This window comes from Sturnira hondurensis, unplaced genomic scaffold (genome assembly GCF_014824575.4).
Source record: "Sturnira hondurensis isolate 20B ecotype Veracruz unplaced genomic scaffold, ASM1482457v3 Scaffold0021143, whole genome shotgun sequence".
Taxonomy (NCBI): Eukaryota; Metazoa; Chordata; class Mammalia; order Chiroptera; family Phyllostomidae; genus Sturnira; species Sturnira hondurensis.
This window is the reverse complement of record NW_028093774.1, coordinates 18,557,135-18,573,560: the sequence shown is the minus strand read 5'-3', so window position 1 is coordinate 18,573,560 and position 16,426 is coordinate 18,557,135. Positions and strand designations below refer to the sequence as shown.

Below are 16,426 nucleotides of genomic sequence, written 5' to 3'. Positions count from 1 at the left end.
TTTCAGCACGGTTAGCATTTACTGTTTTCTTAAAAGGCTGAACTTAAAACAAAAAAGGAGAACACTTCGGATGATTACTTGACTGGCTAAATAAGGGTTCCAAGGTCGGCAACCTCCGAGACCCGGAGCGGAAGTAAGTGGAAGGCACTTGCTCCCTGGGGAGGTGGGCCCAGGCCTGTGAGGCGGCTGCGAGAGGGTGACGGCCTGTGTGGTTAGCAGAGACAGGCTAGGGTCAGCGTGATTTCACAAGTAGAATAGTTATAAAATAAAACATTTTTTAATGAACAAAAAAGCAAAGTGAGTCACCTCTTTTAAAAGGTGAAATGCAGCAAAGGAAGATACGAAGCAGTTTTTTCCCCACTATTTACAAAATGCCACGTAGAGTAGAGGTGGCCACCGTCAGGAGTTGAGAAATGTCTTTCACATGAGACGGCCACCGAGGTGTGGTTCCTGGAACTGGCTCAGAAAGGCCACACACTGTCCTGGGTGAGGGAGAGTTTCTTTAAGGGAGCACCAAAAAGGCTCAGTCTTCTGTTTCTTCATATGTAGTCTCATCAAAAGGCCTGTCCAGCAGAGGTACCAACCGATGACGGGAATACTTCAGCTGTAACAGGTCCCCAACTTCATCTATCTCCTTTAAAGCCTAAAAATACAGAGCAGAGGGTGGGGTCAGAGCCAGTAGGACACAGGCATGCCCGGAGCTTTCCTCTCCTACAAACAATCGCGGCAAGGTTATCCTCGGTGGGCCCGCCTGTGTCTGCATTGAGTCTGCGCAGACCACAGCAGAGCTGCAGGGAGAGTTGCTCTTGGAGTGAGGATGTCAGGCTGACTGTGAATAACGGGTTGTGAATAGTAGGAATGCAGGATAAGGGGCAAAATTCATCAATGTATGTTATGCTTGGTAGAAAAAGGAATATGCACCATGGACTTGCCAGGCTGGCCAGGATTTGCCATCCTCTCCTTCCACACTTCAGTACTTGCTCTTTCCATTACGACGCTAAAGAAAACTGGTGAGAAACCTGTGCTGAGATGCTTCCTAGATGCAAGAAGGAGAGAGTGCCCAGGTGGACTGCGGCCCCGACTCAGTGAGACACAGTGGAAGCCGTGAAAGGAGGCCCTGAGTGGTGTGGGACGGGCTGCAGGTGAGGGAGGGGCAAGGGAAGGGCAGGGCTGCAGTCTGGGATCTGAACTCCAGAATCCTAATCTTGAGAGAGTATCTCCATCTTGTCTTCCCATCAAAACTCAATTAATTGTCTCAGTATAACTTTCTTTTCTGTAAAATCTGCCCTTTATTTGTCAAGGAAAACAGGTTTCTTACAAAAAACTCAAACACTACGGCAAGTTATCAAATGAACAGTCTCGTCCTCATTGCTAAGGGAATGTTTTAGGGCAGCTGTGCCCATGAGCCAATAGACCTGCCCTTCTCATTTTTAAAAATAACACTTTAATGAGATACAATTCACATGCCACAAAATTCCCCTTTTTAAAGTGTTCAAGTCAATGCTTCTTAGTATATCCAGAGTTGTGTAACTTTTACCACTAATTTTAAAGCATGTCACCTCAAAAAACAAACCCATACTCATATCAATCCTCATTTCTACCTCCCCCACAAGCCTTGAGAACCACCAAGCCATTTTCTGAGCCTAGAAATTTGCCTATTCTAGACATTTTGTACAAATGTGGTCTTCTGTGTCTGGCTTCTTTCACTTAGCATAATGCTGGCAAAGGTCACCCATGCCGCTTGTATCCAACGTCATCCTTTTGCACGTACTTATCCAGTTGCCCAACATGATCTGTTAGAGACTAGTCTTTCCCTATTGACTAGCTTTGGTTCCCTTGTTAAAAAAGCAACTGGTGGCGCAGTTGGTTGGAGCATGATCTCATGATCTCACACGACAAAAGGTTGTAGGTTTGACCCCCACTCAGGGCACATAACTAGACTGTGGCTTTGATCCCTGGTCAATCACAGATCAATGTTTCTCTCTCATATTGATGTTTTTCTCTCTCAAATCAACGAACATATCCTCTGGTGAAGATTAACAAAAAAATAAAAACAAACAAACAAACAAACACACACCCAGCTAGATGCTTGAGTTCATCTCTGGACTCCCAGTTCTACTCCATTGGTCTAGATGTACAGTCTTATGCTAGACCCCTATTGTTTTTAATTACTGTTACTTTGGAGTAAGCTTTGAAGTCAGAAAGCTTGAGTCCTCTGACTTCCACTTTCTTTTATTAATACTGTTTCGGCTACTGGGGGCCCTACAGTTCCATATGCATTTGAGGCCCAGCTTTTCTGTTTCTGTTCCAAAGGCCACTGGGACTTTGATGGGGATTGCACTGGGTCCGTGGACCTGGCTGTACTGCCATCTTAACAATATTAAATCTTCCAATCCACAAACATGGGATGTCTTTCCATTTATTTAAGTCTTTTTTCTTTTTATACATTTTAAAAAATGTATTCATTTCTGAGAGTCAGAGACAGAGACAGAGAGAGAGAAGCATTGACTTGTTCTGTTTATTCCTGTGTTCACTGGGTGCTACTCGTATGTGCACTGACCCAAGATCGAACCTGAAACCCTGGTGTATCTGGACGACATTCTAACCAACTGAGCTGTCCTGTGGAAGCCATTCTTTTCTTTTGGCAACGTTTAAATGTTACCATACATACCATTTTCTTAATTTCATTTGTTTAGTGTTGGTGTACTAAAGCATACTAATTTTTGTGTGTTGATCTTTCATTCTGCAAGTTTGCTGGCTATATGTTTATTAGCTGAGCAGGTAGGGCTTTGTGGGGGGTTTTTTTGGTGAATTTATAGCATTTTCTCTATGTAGAATCACGTCACAAAGCCCATTACTAAACAAAAATTCATTTGTATCTAATAATGTTCATATTTAGTTCCATAAAACATAAGACAAAATGACTTCAAACCTATGACTTCAAAATATGCACTGCATGCTTTAAAAAAACTGAATGGGAAGGCAAAGTCAAACAATCCCTCAGGTGAATCTTATGAGAAGAATGAGAATTCTCAATTGGCAGGCATATTTGTTGGCAACAGAAGTCTATCTGGATACCTGGTTACGTCTAAATTCTTTCATGAATGTGTACAGTTCCTAGCAGCCAAAGTCGTGAGAACTTCCGGAAGCGTAGGTAAATGCAGTATTTGCCTCTTCCCACAACCACATCAAAATTACAAATAAACTACAGAACCACCAACATTCAGAACTGCCTGAAATCTGGCTCCCTGGACCTACGCCTAGGGACTTCCAGGGACCTAAAGGAGCCACACGGAGAAACGGTAGGAGGTGCGGAAAAGCGGCACAGCCACACAGATAAAAATCACGAGGGATATCCACAGCAGAGGTTCCCTCTGAGGAGCAAGGCTGTCCCAACCCCAAACCAGGAACCAGACCCCCCAGCCCAGGGTTCTAGAGCCAGGAAGAGGAGTCCCAATAACTTCTGGCTGTAAAAACCAGTGGGGGGGATTGTGGCTGGGTGAGACAAAGGACTTCTGGCGTCCCAGGCAGTTTCTCTTAAAGTGCCCTTGCATAGACTTACTCAGACTCAATCCCTCAGCTCCAAGGCTAGGGCAGCAGTCTGAAAGGAACCTGAGGCATATGAGGAGGAACTGAATTGTTTAGTATCACAGGTGCAAACTGTGGGGGACATCTTTCTTCCAGACAGAGTGCAGGCAGAGGCCACTGTTCTGTTGATTAGGCCTACCCTCACAGAGCCGACAGGAAGGCACCATATCTGAGTCTCCCTCAACCTGGCTATCACAGTTTGCCCCTCCCCGGTGATTCCCTGAGACCACACCCCATCCAACTTGTAGGCTCACCCAAGATGCTTCCACAGAAATGGCCTGTCAAGGATTATGCTTCAGATTTTCCTAAAATCTCTAAAGCAATCTACTAGATAGAGATTTCAAAATACTGGTTATAAGGATGCTCACTGAATTTAGTGAGAATTTCAACAGTATAAAAAAGGACCAATCAAAGATGAAAAATACCCTAACTAAAATGAAGAATAATTTGTAGGGAATCATCAGTACAGCAGATGAAGCCAATAATCAAAGCAGCAAAAAGGAAAAAGAATCCAACCCTGGCTGGTGTGGCTCAGTAGATTGAGCATGGGCTTGCGAACCAGAAGATCGGGGTTCAATTCCCCATCATGGCACATGCCTGTGTTGCAGGACAGTTCCCAGCAGGGGATGCACCAAAAAGCAACCATACATTGATGTTTCTCTCCTTCCCTTCCTCTCTAAAGATAAATAAATAAAAATTAAAAAAAAAAGATATCCACTTGGCTAACTCCTTAATTGCTTTCAAACCTTTGTTCAATTGTTCAAATGTCAGCCTACCATGTCATCCTGTTTTAAATTCCATCCCCCACTCTAAATATCTATTAATTTATTTTTGTTTTCCCAAAGTATTTATACCCCTCAAATATTAGATAATTTAGTTTATGATTATATGCTTGTTTACTGACCTCCTCCCACTAAAATATGTTTCACAAGGGCAAGAAACAAAAGAAAACCAAAGTTGTTGTGAGAAGACATAACGCATTCCTACAGCATTATTTGTGATGACACAGATGGTTTTCAAAGGCATGTTAAATTGCTAACCATCCAAATAGAGAACGGAAGAGAAGCTGACATCACAAAGTTAAAAAAATCAATACAGAAATTCATCAGTAAAATCTTTTAGAAATGAGAAATCTATTGAAAAAAATCTGAAAGCCTTAATCAAAATTAAGAAAAAGAAAAACAAAGATACAGTTAATAAACGGAATCCAATTTCTCAGTGTCTGAATGTGATTAAGAATATATTCATACTTGTAGAAATTTTGCTATGTAGAAACAGGAAGAAAAAAATCAGTCCTCAATTGCTCAGAAATAGAAAAGGTTAATTAAATGGTCATAATGAAATTTTAAAAACTTGCATTCATGACATTCTTTAAGATTAGGTGCTCTCCAATGAATTTTATGCAAATACCATGTGTTAGAGCTTTATAAACTCCGAGAAAGCAATACTTATTTAAAGTCCGAAGTCTTAGATGTGTACAAATAGCACATTAAGAGACTATCAAGAGGTGAGAATATACTTAAGAGACCATAAATAATTAAATGTTACAATAATTAGGAGGCTCTACTATATGCCTGGCACTATGTTAGGTCCTGGGGACAGAGAATGAGCAAAATGGACGTAGTTTCTATCTTCAAGATCTATCTAATGGAGAAGACTGCCGTATGTAATGACAGGTATGAATAGCTTACTGGGACAATCATGAGATTCCAAGGAAAAACATCAAGTAAGAGGGATTGGGAATACCCTTGGGCAGGCTGTCTTTAAGTGGAGATGTGGAGAGTGAGTAGGAGTTAGCAGGACAAAAGAAACAGAAGGCTCAAGAGAGGAAACCCTACAGACAAAAAAATACACAAGAAAGTTTAGAGTAGAAACAGCTAGAGTAGAAAGAGAACTGTATGGTTTTAGAGGCCATCATGAAGGAGGGGGTGGAACAAAACAAAGCCAGAAAATTTCCAGAATCCTGATGATCACACAGGATCTGGAACAGTTCCTGCTAACAGTTTTGTGGGGTTTCTTGTTCTGTTTCGTTTTTGTAAACAGCAATGTTTTAAGTAGCACCAGACATTTCTTCCCCTATTGTACCGCTAAATATTTTAGGTGCTCAAAGAACACCAGAAGAACAGATGATTAATTTCATGTGATAATCAGGCCTCCTTAGTATAAGGTATATTTATATGAAGGTAGAAGTGTCTACTCACAGTATCAAGAATTTCTTTGGTATGAGCTGCAGACAGGCAGAACCTGGCTCGGGACTCAATAATCGGGGTGGCGGGAAACCCCACCACAACGACTCCAACGTTCCGCTTCAGCATCTCCCGTCCAAAGGCACTGTGAGGGAAGACGAGGGAAAGAACCAAGAAGGCTCATAATGCATACAAGGCAAAGGTCTCGCAGTGATGAACAATCTACACTCCTCTGACTGACAGGCACTGGAGACTTCTATTAGAAATTTCCTTGAACCCCTTTTAAAGTAAAAATAGACAGTCCACAAAGATTTCTTTTATTCAACCCTAAAGTGGTTGTCTCCCAAATGGTTTCCTTCACAAGGGTGAAAGAATACAGTTGGCAGAGAGCAATTGTTAATAGGGCTTGCCTAAAATAATGTGCAATCGTGGCCTTCAAGTGTCCCAGACAGTTAACAGTGGTTCAGAGGCTTCAAAATGAACTTGGGTTTAAATCCTGGCCCTTGAAATGTAAGGCTTGGTAGTTTAAATAAAGTCTAAAGATTATAAGGATGCCAAGCATCTGTTGTACCACGGACAGCTTCCTGCTGGTAGAACGGTCAACCAGAATTACCCTCTCCTTTCCCCCAACAGCAGGCAATTCTCTGACTGCCTTGGGTGTCCAGCTGCCTTTGGAATTCAGGGTTTCCTCTGGTGTCTGGGAAGCCAGCACATCCCCAGGTTCAGCTGCTTGATCACGCAGCTGCCATTTAACACCCCACCCCATGGCAAGGCAGTGGCATATGACCTTTCTCCAGTTCTGTGTCTTGTCTAAAACACAGTTCTAACTTTTATGTAAATTTTGTCATGTTTATTAACTTATGCTTTATATTTTTCTCTTGTTGATTTACCTTATTATTCCTTTTTTGATTTTTTCCTTAGCTGTTCAAAGCATTTGTTTTAGAATGTAGAAACCTCACACGTTTTACACTACTGACTGCTTGGATTGGCGCCAGCTTTCCCCACCCCCTCGAGCACCAGCAGGGCCCTCCACGTGCTGCCTCCGTGGCAGAGCGCGCCCGGGGGCCCTGCGTCTTCCGCTCAGGCTCCTGGACTGTCCAGTGCTTCAGTCCAGTTCTGCCCCATCCTCTTTAAGTCTTAATTATAATGTACACAGTCAGAATAGAATCCTCTCTAAAGAAAGGGTTCTTGACTAAGTCAGTCCTCCAGACTGAGTAACTCTTCAAGTTATTTGGTAATTCCATTCCAAGAATAGGGAAAATTCTATACCTACGGTTGGTTCACTTCCGCCATGGCCTCTGAAGGCTGCAGGCCAACTGCCCATGACTTCCTGTGGAAATCTGAACTCCATTTTTCCCTCCATGAGCACCTCTGCCCAATCCCCCCCCCATTATCATCTTTGAAATCACTATATTTCCAGGTTCCCCGACTGAAGTTTTCTTCCTATTCACACTTTAGTAAACACTTACTGAGTGGCCTCTGAATGCCAGGGACCGTGGTGGGCAAAAAGGATTCAAAGGTGAATGAAAATATTTGCTACTTTCCTGACTTCAACTAAACCTTATCCAATTCCCTGTCAAAACTCACAAATCCAAATTATTTTACATCTCTGGTGCAATTTTACGTAATTATTTTGCAAATAATTATACCAGTTCACTTCATATTTAGTTTTCGAATGTTTTCTGGTTTCGTTATACATTGGAAGCTATTCCAGGGCAAGGCTTTCCATTATAGACACTTTGTACAGGCCACAGAAGCTGGTGCAATCTGCACATCGGCTTACTACACAACAACGTGCCCTGACCTCACAGCTCACTAGCTCCCCCCAGGGCACAGCAGCTCTTCAGCTCCCCTCACCTGCTCGCTACTCTCCCATTGGTGGCGCGTGCTCCTGCCTTCCGGCCTTGGCACAAAAGTGTCTTTCTCCCAGTGGCTAACTCTCTCAGCGCCTTTAGGTTCAGATGTTATCTTTTCCTCCCACTGAGACCCACCCCGACAACCCCACTTAATACTGTAAACTGCGCGCCCACCGGGAATGCTCAGTCTCCCATATCTGCTCCGTATTTCCCACAGCACTCAACGCCTTCTAACGTATGATGCCATTTACACTTGCCTGACTCTGTGCCACTAGAACATAAGCTGCACGGGACAGGGACTTTTATGTCTGCGTTTTGTTTGCTGATCTAACTCACTCCCCTTAGAAGAGTACTTTAAACTCAAAATTTTTAAATGAAAGACTAACAAGCTAACATACTGTATTTTACAAATTGACATCCACTCATCTATGGCATGTCTAGCAAATAAAGGTTAACATAGTGAGGCCAGGACAGCTTTCCCTGGCAAAACACCTAAGGCTGACTCTCACTCATGGAGACCTTCAGTCTCGAGAGAGCAGCCTGTCATCTGCAAGAGCAGGTACCCGATTTTGGCTGGCATGTAGAGCATCAAAGGCACCACCGGAGAGTCTTCGTTCCCATAGATGATGAAGCCCATCTCTTTCAGACGCCTCCTGAAATACCGCGTGTTTTCAGCTAACTGCTGTATACACTCTTTGCCTGGAAAATAAGGGGGAGGGAAACAAAATAACACTAAGAAAAAAAGACTGGAAAAAAGATCGCAATCGCCTCTATCTCCATTCTATCAATCAGTCCTATGGGCTGTTTCTTCTTTTCCAACATAAAATATTTTTGCAAACAAGCTGTATGAAATATAAATATATCTTGCTTTGTATTCTGTCATACAAGGTGTTGACAGCAGATTTTATAACAATGTACAAAATAAGTTTTCAACTAATATTTCCGTTGCACACAAATCTGCTCAAACATTTTCATCAACACCATCTCATTTAACACTCTGCTGTCCCTTTGCAGTAGGTGATGTTGACTTTTGTCTTCATTTTATAGAGCAGGAGACTCACAATGGGGGTGGCTGACTTATAGTCGCATGGCGCTAAGTGACACAGCTGAGACTGGGATCTAGGTCTCTCAACTTCAATATTCATTCCAACTAACCGTGCTGTGATTAATTTTACACGAGACCAGAAATGGAGCCACTTAGAGCCTCAAATTTTCATCTTCAGAGTGTGATTTCATGTCACCATTTCCCTAAAACTGCCAGAAGACAGCAATCGCATATCCATAATATGTAAAATCATATTTTAATCCCACTTTGTTCATCTTTCCTACAACACAAATAAATTAAAACACACATTTCTCTAATGGCTGACTAAAAATTTGGCCTGTTTTAGACATTATAGTAGGTCAATCTATGAACAGATGTTGAAACAATTTTTCTGGAATAGAGAGCAAGCCGTAAATTCAAAAGATCAGCTCCCAAACAACCAAGAACTCTTTAGTGATCTTAACCACGAACACTCTCAGGTAAGACAAGTTTTGCAGAGGAGGGTGGAGGTAGTGGAGGGCAGAGGAGAGATAGACGGTGATGGGAGGAGCCTTGACTCGGGGCGGTGAACACGCACTACACAGATGTGTAACACATCACATACAGATGACGGGTTACAGAACTGCACGCCTGAGACCTGTGATTCTATTAACCAACGTCACCCACTAAATTCAATAAAAAATGGTCTGCAGTCATTTTCTCACATACAGTAGATAGCCAGCAAACTTAATATTTTTAAAAACACCAGTGTCATACAGTTCAAGAGAAAAACCAATCAAGCAGAAATACAGAGGACTAACACATTTCCTTAGAATTAGAATTCTACCACAGCATCACTGATGGGAAGCTACTCTAGGTAAGTTTGCTACAAATAACCCCCAAAATAACAGTTCATGTAAATAATTTTAAGTTGACCAGGGAACAACATTCAAGCCAAGAGCAGCTTAGTGTGAAGTCTAAGGAGCACCGCTTAAATCATGACATATGTCTTACAAATAATAAAACAGACACTAAAGTATATTATTATATTTAAGAATTTTGAGAAGTGATGAGACATATACCCCAATTTCCCCCTGGAAATAGCAATATATGCTCACTCTACATTTAGAAGAAAAGAATTCTACTTCCGGCCATGAGAGCGTACCAGTGACAGGCTCATCTTCCTGCCATAAACAATAAAAAACTGGATGAAGCACATAAAACATGGCTTTTGTACACTCTTAGGCAGCAAGGGACCGTGCTGCCCAAGCAGGTTAGCAGGGAGTGAGCCTTTGGGCCACCCCGCACTGCCCAGAGCAGGCTCCAGGCTGCCGCCCGAGGAGGGGGAACCTAGTCCTGCCAGGTGAGGACACCAGAGAGGGGAGTCGGAGAGGCTGAGGGGGCTAGAACGTGTGGGGCAGTGCACAGGACAGGACAGAGGTGCAGAGAGGGACCCTGGGGCACCTGCAGGAGGGTGCCCTTGAGCCTACGAGAAGAAACCACCAGGCGCCAGGCCGATCCACCAGCAGGCAGCAGACTGAGTAACTCCCAGCGCTCACACAGGGTTGGCGGTAGTTTATAGTCTCACCAAAACAGAAAGGCCTCAGAAGAGTGTCACGCACTAGTCATGGAGCTAAATTGGCCTGAGACTTTAAAAGCTGCTCTGGACCCACTCTACTGAGACTTAAATGCAAGTCTCCAAAGGACTCAACTGATTCCAAGAACAAAGTCCAAAATTACCAAAAAGAAACAACATAATGTAGCACCCAATAATGTAAAAATTCACAATGTCTGACATATAGTCAAAACCTTCCAGGCATTCAAAGAAATGGGAAAATACAATGCACCACCAGGAGAAAAGCCAATCAACAGAAGCAGACCAGAGATGACAGAGTATTAGCAGACGAGGATGTATATATAAATGGTATTAAAAAATATGTCCTACATTCACTAAGGTAGAGAGAACAGAATAAAGAAAATATGTAAAAGCAACTAATACATATAACAATGCTGATGAATCTCAAAAGCATTATGTTAAATAAGCCAGTCACAAAAGACTATACATTGTGTGAATCCATTTACAGTAAATCTAAAAAAGACATAATCACAGTGACAGAAAACAGGTGTGTGGGTGCCACGGCGTGGAGGGGAGACCGACAGCAGAGGGCGCGAGGGGACATGTGGTTCACAGGCCGGTGCTCAGTCCACTGAGACACCAGCCAGGGCTGCTACGAGGGAACCTGGGGGTGTGACGAACATACTCTACACCTCGATTGTAGTATGGTTCCATGACTATACATTTGTCAAAACTCATAGAATGATACACTTAAAATTGGTTAATTTTATTTTATGTAAATGGTATCTCACTGACGGTGACTTCTAAAAACTTGACTGCCCATTTGCATATCGTTGTACATTAGTTTTTCCCACACTCACTTTATCATTTTGCTACTTGCTATTTTCTTATCACAAACCAAGTATCTTTTATTTAAAAATCCCTGATATATGTATTCCAAGAATATCAAAAAAGGAGAAATGTTAAGAGATTAAGACCTCAACTTTTCCACTAATTGCTGTATCATTTTAAACAAAATTTCTTTAGTGAAAGAAAATGGAAATCTCATCACCACCTGTTCCCTGACAAGAAGAGTCCCCCAAGAAACACATCTAAACTGACACACATATCCATACCCTGAAAATACTGGGAGCAGGCATTTAACACCCCCAACTCATATATCCTTATCACTACCAAATAGTGTTTCTTTGCAGAGATATAACACAATTTGTTTATCTTTCATAGCTTAATAAACACCAGAGTTGAGATTAATTTGATGTTAATAAACATCAGAGTTGAGAATCAACATTCATGAAAGCTGATTCTTTCATCAACTTTTACTTTGGCAGCTNGAAAGAAAATGGAAATCTCATCACCACCTGTTCCCTGACAAGAAGAGTCCCCCAAGAAACACATCTAAACTGACACACATATCCATACCCTGAAAATACTGGGAGCAGGCATTTAACACCCCCAACTCATATATCCTTATCACTACCAAATAGTGTTTCTTTGCAGAGATATAACACAATTTGTTTATCTTTCATAGCTCAATAAACACCAGAGTTGAGATTAATTTGATGTTAATAAACATCAGAGTTGAGAATCAACATTCATGAAAGCTGATTCTTTCATCAACTTTCACTTTGGCAGCTATAAATTCAGATTAAGAACAATTCTCTCCTTACGAAAACATTAATGCAAAAATATGTATGTATCCCTTTGTTCTCTGCAGCATTACTCACAGCAGCCAAGATACAGAAACAGCCTAAGTGCCCATCAATGAATGAATGGATAAAGATGTGGTACACACACAGACAGGAGCACACACACTGGAATACTACTCCGTCGTAAAAAAGATGAAAGTTACCATTTGTGACAACACAGAAGGATCTTGAGGGCATTATGCTAAGTGAAATAAATCAGACAGAAAAGGACAAAAGCTGCATGATTTCACTTGTGTGGAATGTAACACAAAAAGTAACAAATAAATAGACAAAACAAAAACAAACTCATAGATACAGACAACAAAAAGCTGGTTATCAGCTGGGAGGGAGGGAGGGGTGGGAAGATCAAATGGGTAAAGGAGGCCAAATACATGGTAATGGATGGGAACTGGGCCTTTGTGGTGAGTAGGAAATACAGTATACAGATATCAAATTATAATGGTGAATACCTGAAATTCGTTATTAACCAAAGTTACCTCAATAAAAAAATTAATTACTTTTAGAAAGTTTAGCGTTGTTAAAAAATACTAACTCTTAAAAGGTCCTTATTTTTGCTTCAGAAAGAACACGGGCGGTAACATAAGAGATCAGCATTCTTTTCTACTTTTCACACATAAATCTTTACTTTTAAGTGTGATTAAAAGCATAAAAGCAATTTGGAGAAAACCTGTGCTAATTTCTCTTGAACTCTGTAAGTGAACCTCACTCTGTGGTGGTCCTTTTGGACTTCATCAGTGTGGTTTGTTAGAATGAAACCGCTTTTAGAACCTCTTCTATAAAAATGCACAGCCTGGCATGAGAGAAAACTAAACTTGTGTAGGTAACTTCTCAGAAAACTCAGCAGATATCTTTAATAGGTCCTTTTTAGTCCTCAACTTCTGTGAGATTAAACTTTATGCTCAGGAAGGAAGTGATGAATATGAAGTTAACAACAGGCTGTGACGGAATCGTAAGATTTGACTCTCTGAGGGAAACAGAAAGCCTCTAAAGAGTGGAGGATGGAGGTGTAAGAGGCCTCACAATTATCTACCGACTGGTACCTTTAAACCACTTTTACCAGGCACTATGGGAGAACTACATTTATTATCCATTGCCAAAGAGATTTTTAAGTTGTACCATGTGCATTTCAGCCATTTTCAAAAGGAATTATTTTAATCAAGTCTCAATCCCGAATTCTCAGGAGTCTCAGCCATGTAATCTTAAGGTTTGAAGTAAGTACTGTGTTATTACTCAAATAAAATTCCCTAAGTCCTCCCAGACAGGTATCAGGCAGAACACATAGTGCTCTACCAGCTCTTGGGACTGGTACCAAGTAAGGGATACAAAAGGCAGCATTTGTCTTAAATGGCATTAGTGCCATCTACTCAGAACTTATGCTTCTAAGAATATAGCATGTATGCACCTGCTTCAACAGCAATGTTAATTTTCAATTTAGCTGATGAGCTTTTATATAACATGATATAATCAACAAGCTGTGTTTGAATCTGCAACTTCAAAAATAACATTTACAGTGTTAAGTGAAATCTTTCAAAATAAAAGACAGAAACATCAATGATGTTCAGCCACAGCTGCTCCCCTAATTCAGACTATATCCATCACTCAGCTCCTAATCCTCTCAGAGTCCCTGGGCATACTGATATAATCTGCCTTCCTGGGAAAAAACAGAGTAAAATTATTGCCACTCTGCAGACGTATACTTTACAGTTAATTATAACTGGTTGGCAAAACCTGAAATCCAAGTATTTCTTCCCTTCCTTCCTTTCTTCTTAAAGCTCATAATCTCAAAGCAGATAAGGGTTTTCTCAATTTACGGTCCCCAAATAGAACAGACAGCCCCCCAAATGGTATTGGTTAGTTTTCTGCATTAATATAAGTTAAGGGATTTGAGGTGGGGTAAAATATGGAAAAGTCCTACCCCATATATATATACTACCCAAATTAGGACACTGCTGTGTCCTAATTTATACTATCAAAAACATTACACTGTAGATATTTTACATATCTCTTTAATACATTATGTTTAATAAAGTATTAGCTGTCAACCATTTACTTTAACCATCTGCCCAAGGTATTGTTTTTGCTATTTGAAAAGTTATTTTTTCTAATATATTTCTCTTTGATTGAATTATACTGCAGAGTAAAAAGGAACATGCTTTACTCCTGTGGTTTTCCCCTTCAAAAGCATTTTTAAAAAAATAAACAGAACAAGCCCAGATAGCCTCAGTGTTTACTTTGCCCACGTTAAGAAAGTGTCTCTGTCTGGACCAGTGTGGCTCAGGTCACTGGGTGTCGTACCGAACGTCACTGGTTTGATTCCTTGTCAGGGCAGGTGCGAGAAGCACAGATCAATGCTTCTCCCCCACCCCCCATCTCTAATAAATTAAAAAAAAAAAAGGATGTGTCTCCACCGTTATCTAAAACTGGAGTTTATAACTCTAAGAACTCTTATACAAGTGTTTACAACATCAGGTAAGCCAAGTCACACGCAGACTATGTTTTCCAAAGCTATTCTGACAGTAATTATGGAAGCTCTTAGTACAGACCCCCTTTAAAGCAAAGAAAGTATACAATACAGTAACCACAATGCCAGGTTCAATAAGTGCTTCCCTTTTCCCAGGAAAGCAATTTCTAATAACGAAAAAATTAGATTTTGCTTCAGTTACTACATCTCAAAATATAGTAACTATTAACCTACGTTACTTCGCGATAAGAAAGATATATTGAACCCAAATATGAGCCTGTTCTATGACCCAGCAATTCCACTCCCAGGTACATACACCCAACAGATCTGTGTACCAAAAGACAGATACGAGGATGATATTCTTGCTAATAGCCAAAATCAGTAAATAATCCAAATGTCTACCAGCAGAATGGATAAACTGTAACACAGTCAAATAATGGGAACTAGACAGCAATAAATGAACTACTGTTCCATCTAAACATGTGGGTGAGTATCAAAGACATAATGAATAATACAATATGCCAGATTCAAAATAGTGATTATATGAGGGGGCCCCCCCAAACCAGAACTGCCTTCTGGAGAGCAGGCCCCCTGTAGTACAGGCTTCCCCCACTAGGGGAGTATTCAGTACTCTAGGAACTCACCTGTATCAGTGTACCACCTGGTGTTGTTGTGAGAGGTTGTACTTGGCTTCAGTGAATATATTTTTTAAAGATTTTATTTATTTACTATTAGAGACAAGGGAAGGGAGAGAGAAAGAGAGAAACATTGATGTACGACTGATACACTGACTGGCTGCCTCTCCCACACCCCAAACTGGGACCTAGCCTGCAACCCAGGCAACGTGCTCTGACAGGGAATCAAACCAGTGACCTCTTAGTTTGCAGGCTGGTGCTCAGTCCACTAAGCCACCTAGCCAGGGCTAAATTAATAATCTTAAACACATACAACTATAACTTAATAATTATCCCTTAATTAAAACAAACGAATAAACAGACCAACCAAAATCCAAAGAGAACCATACAGATTTTACAGGGATGGGCTCAGGCATTCTCTCAGCCTTTGTTGTTTAAAACCAACTAGAGAAACAAACATTGAAATTATTGGTGCACGTGCTCCAGAAATTTTTAAGATGGGAAGTTTATAAAAACAGCATTTCAGAGTTAAAGGCAGGAAATGAAAGCATAAAGGGGTTGGGCCTTACATGCTTTCCTCTTTTTCCTTTGAAAATAATCATATGAATGAATGCACAAATCTGACAATGTTGGCCATTAAAAATACATTTTCTATCTGTGCATCTACTTTGGTTTCCACAAAGTCATTTTTCCCTTAGATGTTTTAGTACTAGGTTTTTCTTGTACATATTCTACTGAGAGGGAGAGGCAGACAGAAGCCTGGCATTGTAAGAAGTCTTGTTCCGGCTGTCTACCGGAAGACCGCCATTTAGGAGATTTGCGCGATGTTTTCATGGAAATTTCTAGGGAATACAGACTATTCAGCAAAGAAAAAGTTAAAATGACCTCACGGTAGTACTAAAGTATAAAGCAATGTGTCATGTTCACTAAAAAGGTTAATTTGGGATTTTAAAAAGCTTTAACATTTCTGGCCCTGGCTGGTGTAGCTCAGTAGATTGAGCGCGGGCCTGCAAACCACACAATTGCGGTTCAATTCCCAGTCAGGGCACATGCCTGGGTTGCAGGCCAGTTCCCAGCAGGGGACACATGAGAGGCAACCATACATTGAAATTTCTCTCATTCCCTTCCTCTCTCAAGATAAATAAATAAATAAAAAGCTTCAACATTTCTGGGTGAGCAGAATATCAATGTACAACAAAAGTTCTCCTGACACCGTAGGAAAAGTGTTTTGTAGGAAGACTGGGACCCAAAATTCTGAAGGTCAAATATGGTAATACTAGGAATAAGTAACAATTTTCTTAGTACTAACATTTTGCTAAATCAGAACAGAAGGATGGGTTCATTTGAAAAGTAGAGGGTTTGACTTCCATTTTAAAAGAGGCAAAACTGAGTAG

General features: G+C 41.0%; 1 protein-coding gene across 1 annotated transcript in view; it reads right to left on the bottom strand.

The window, feature by feature from the left end:
• SPTLC2 (serine palmitoyltransferase long chain base subunit 2) overlaps nucleotides 1-16,426 on the bottom strand; it is a 106,894-nt gene continuing 90,468 nt past the window's right edge. Inside the window, exons 10-12 of the mRNA XM_037031125.1 lie at nucleotides 8,194-8,329; nucleotides 5,790-5,919; nucleotides 1-643 (exon numbers count right to left, since the gene is read on the bottom strand). Of these exons, the coding sequence (XP_036887020.1) occupies nucleotides 524-643; nucleotides 5,790-5,919; nucleotides 8,194-8,329 (386 nt within the window). The 3' untranslated portion in view covers nucleotides 1-523. The remainder of the gene's footprint in view (nucleotides 644-5,789; nucleotides 5,920-8,193; nucleotides 8,330-16,426) is intronic.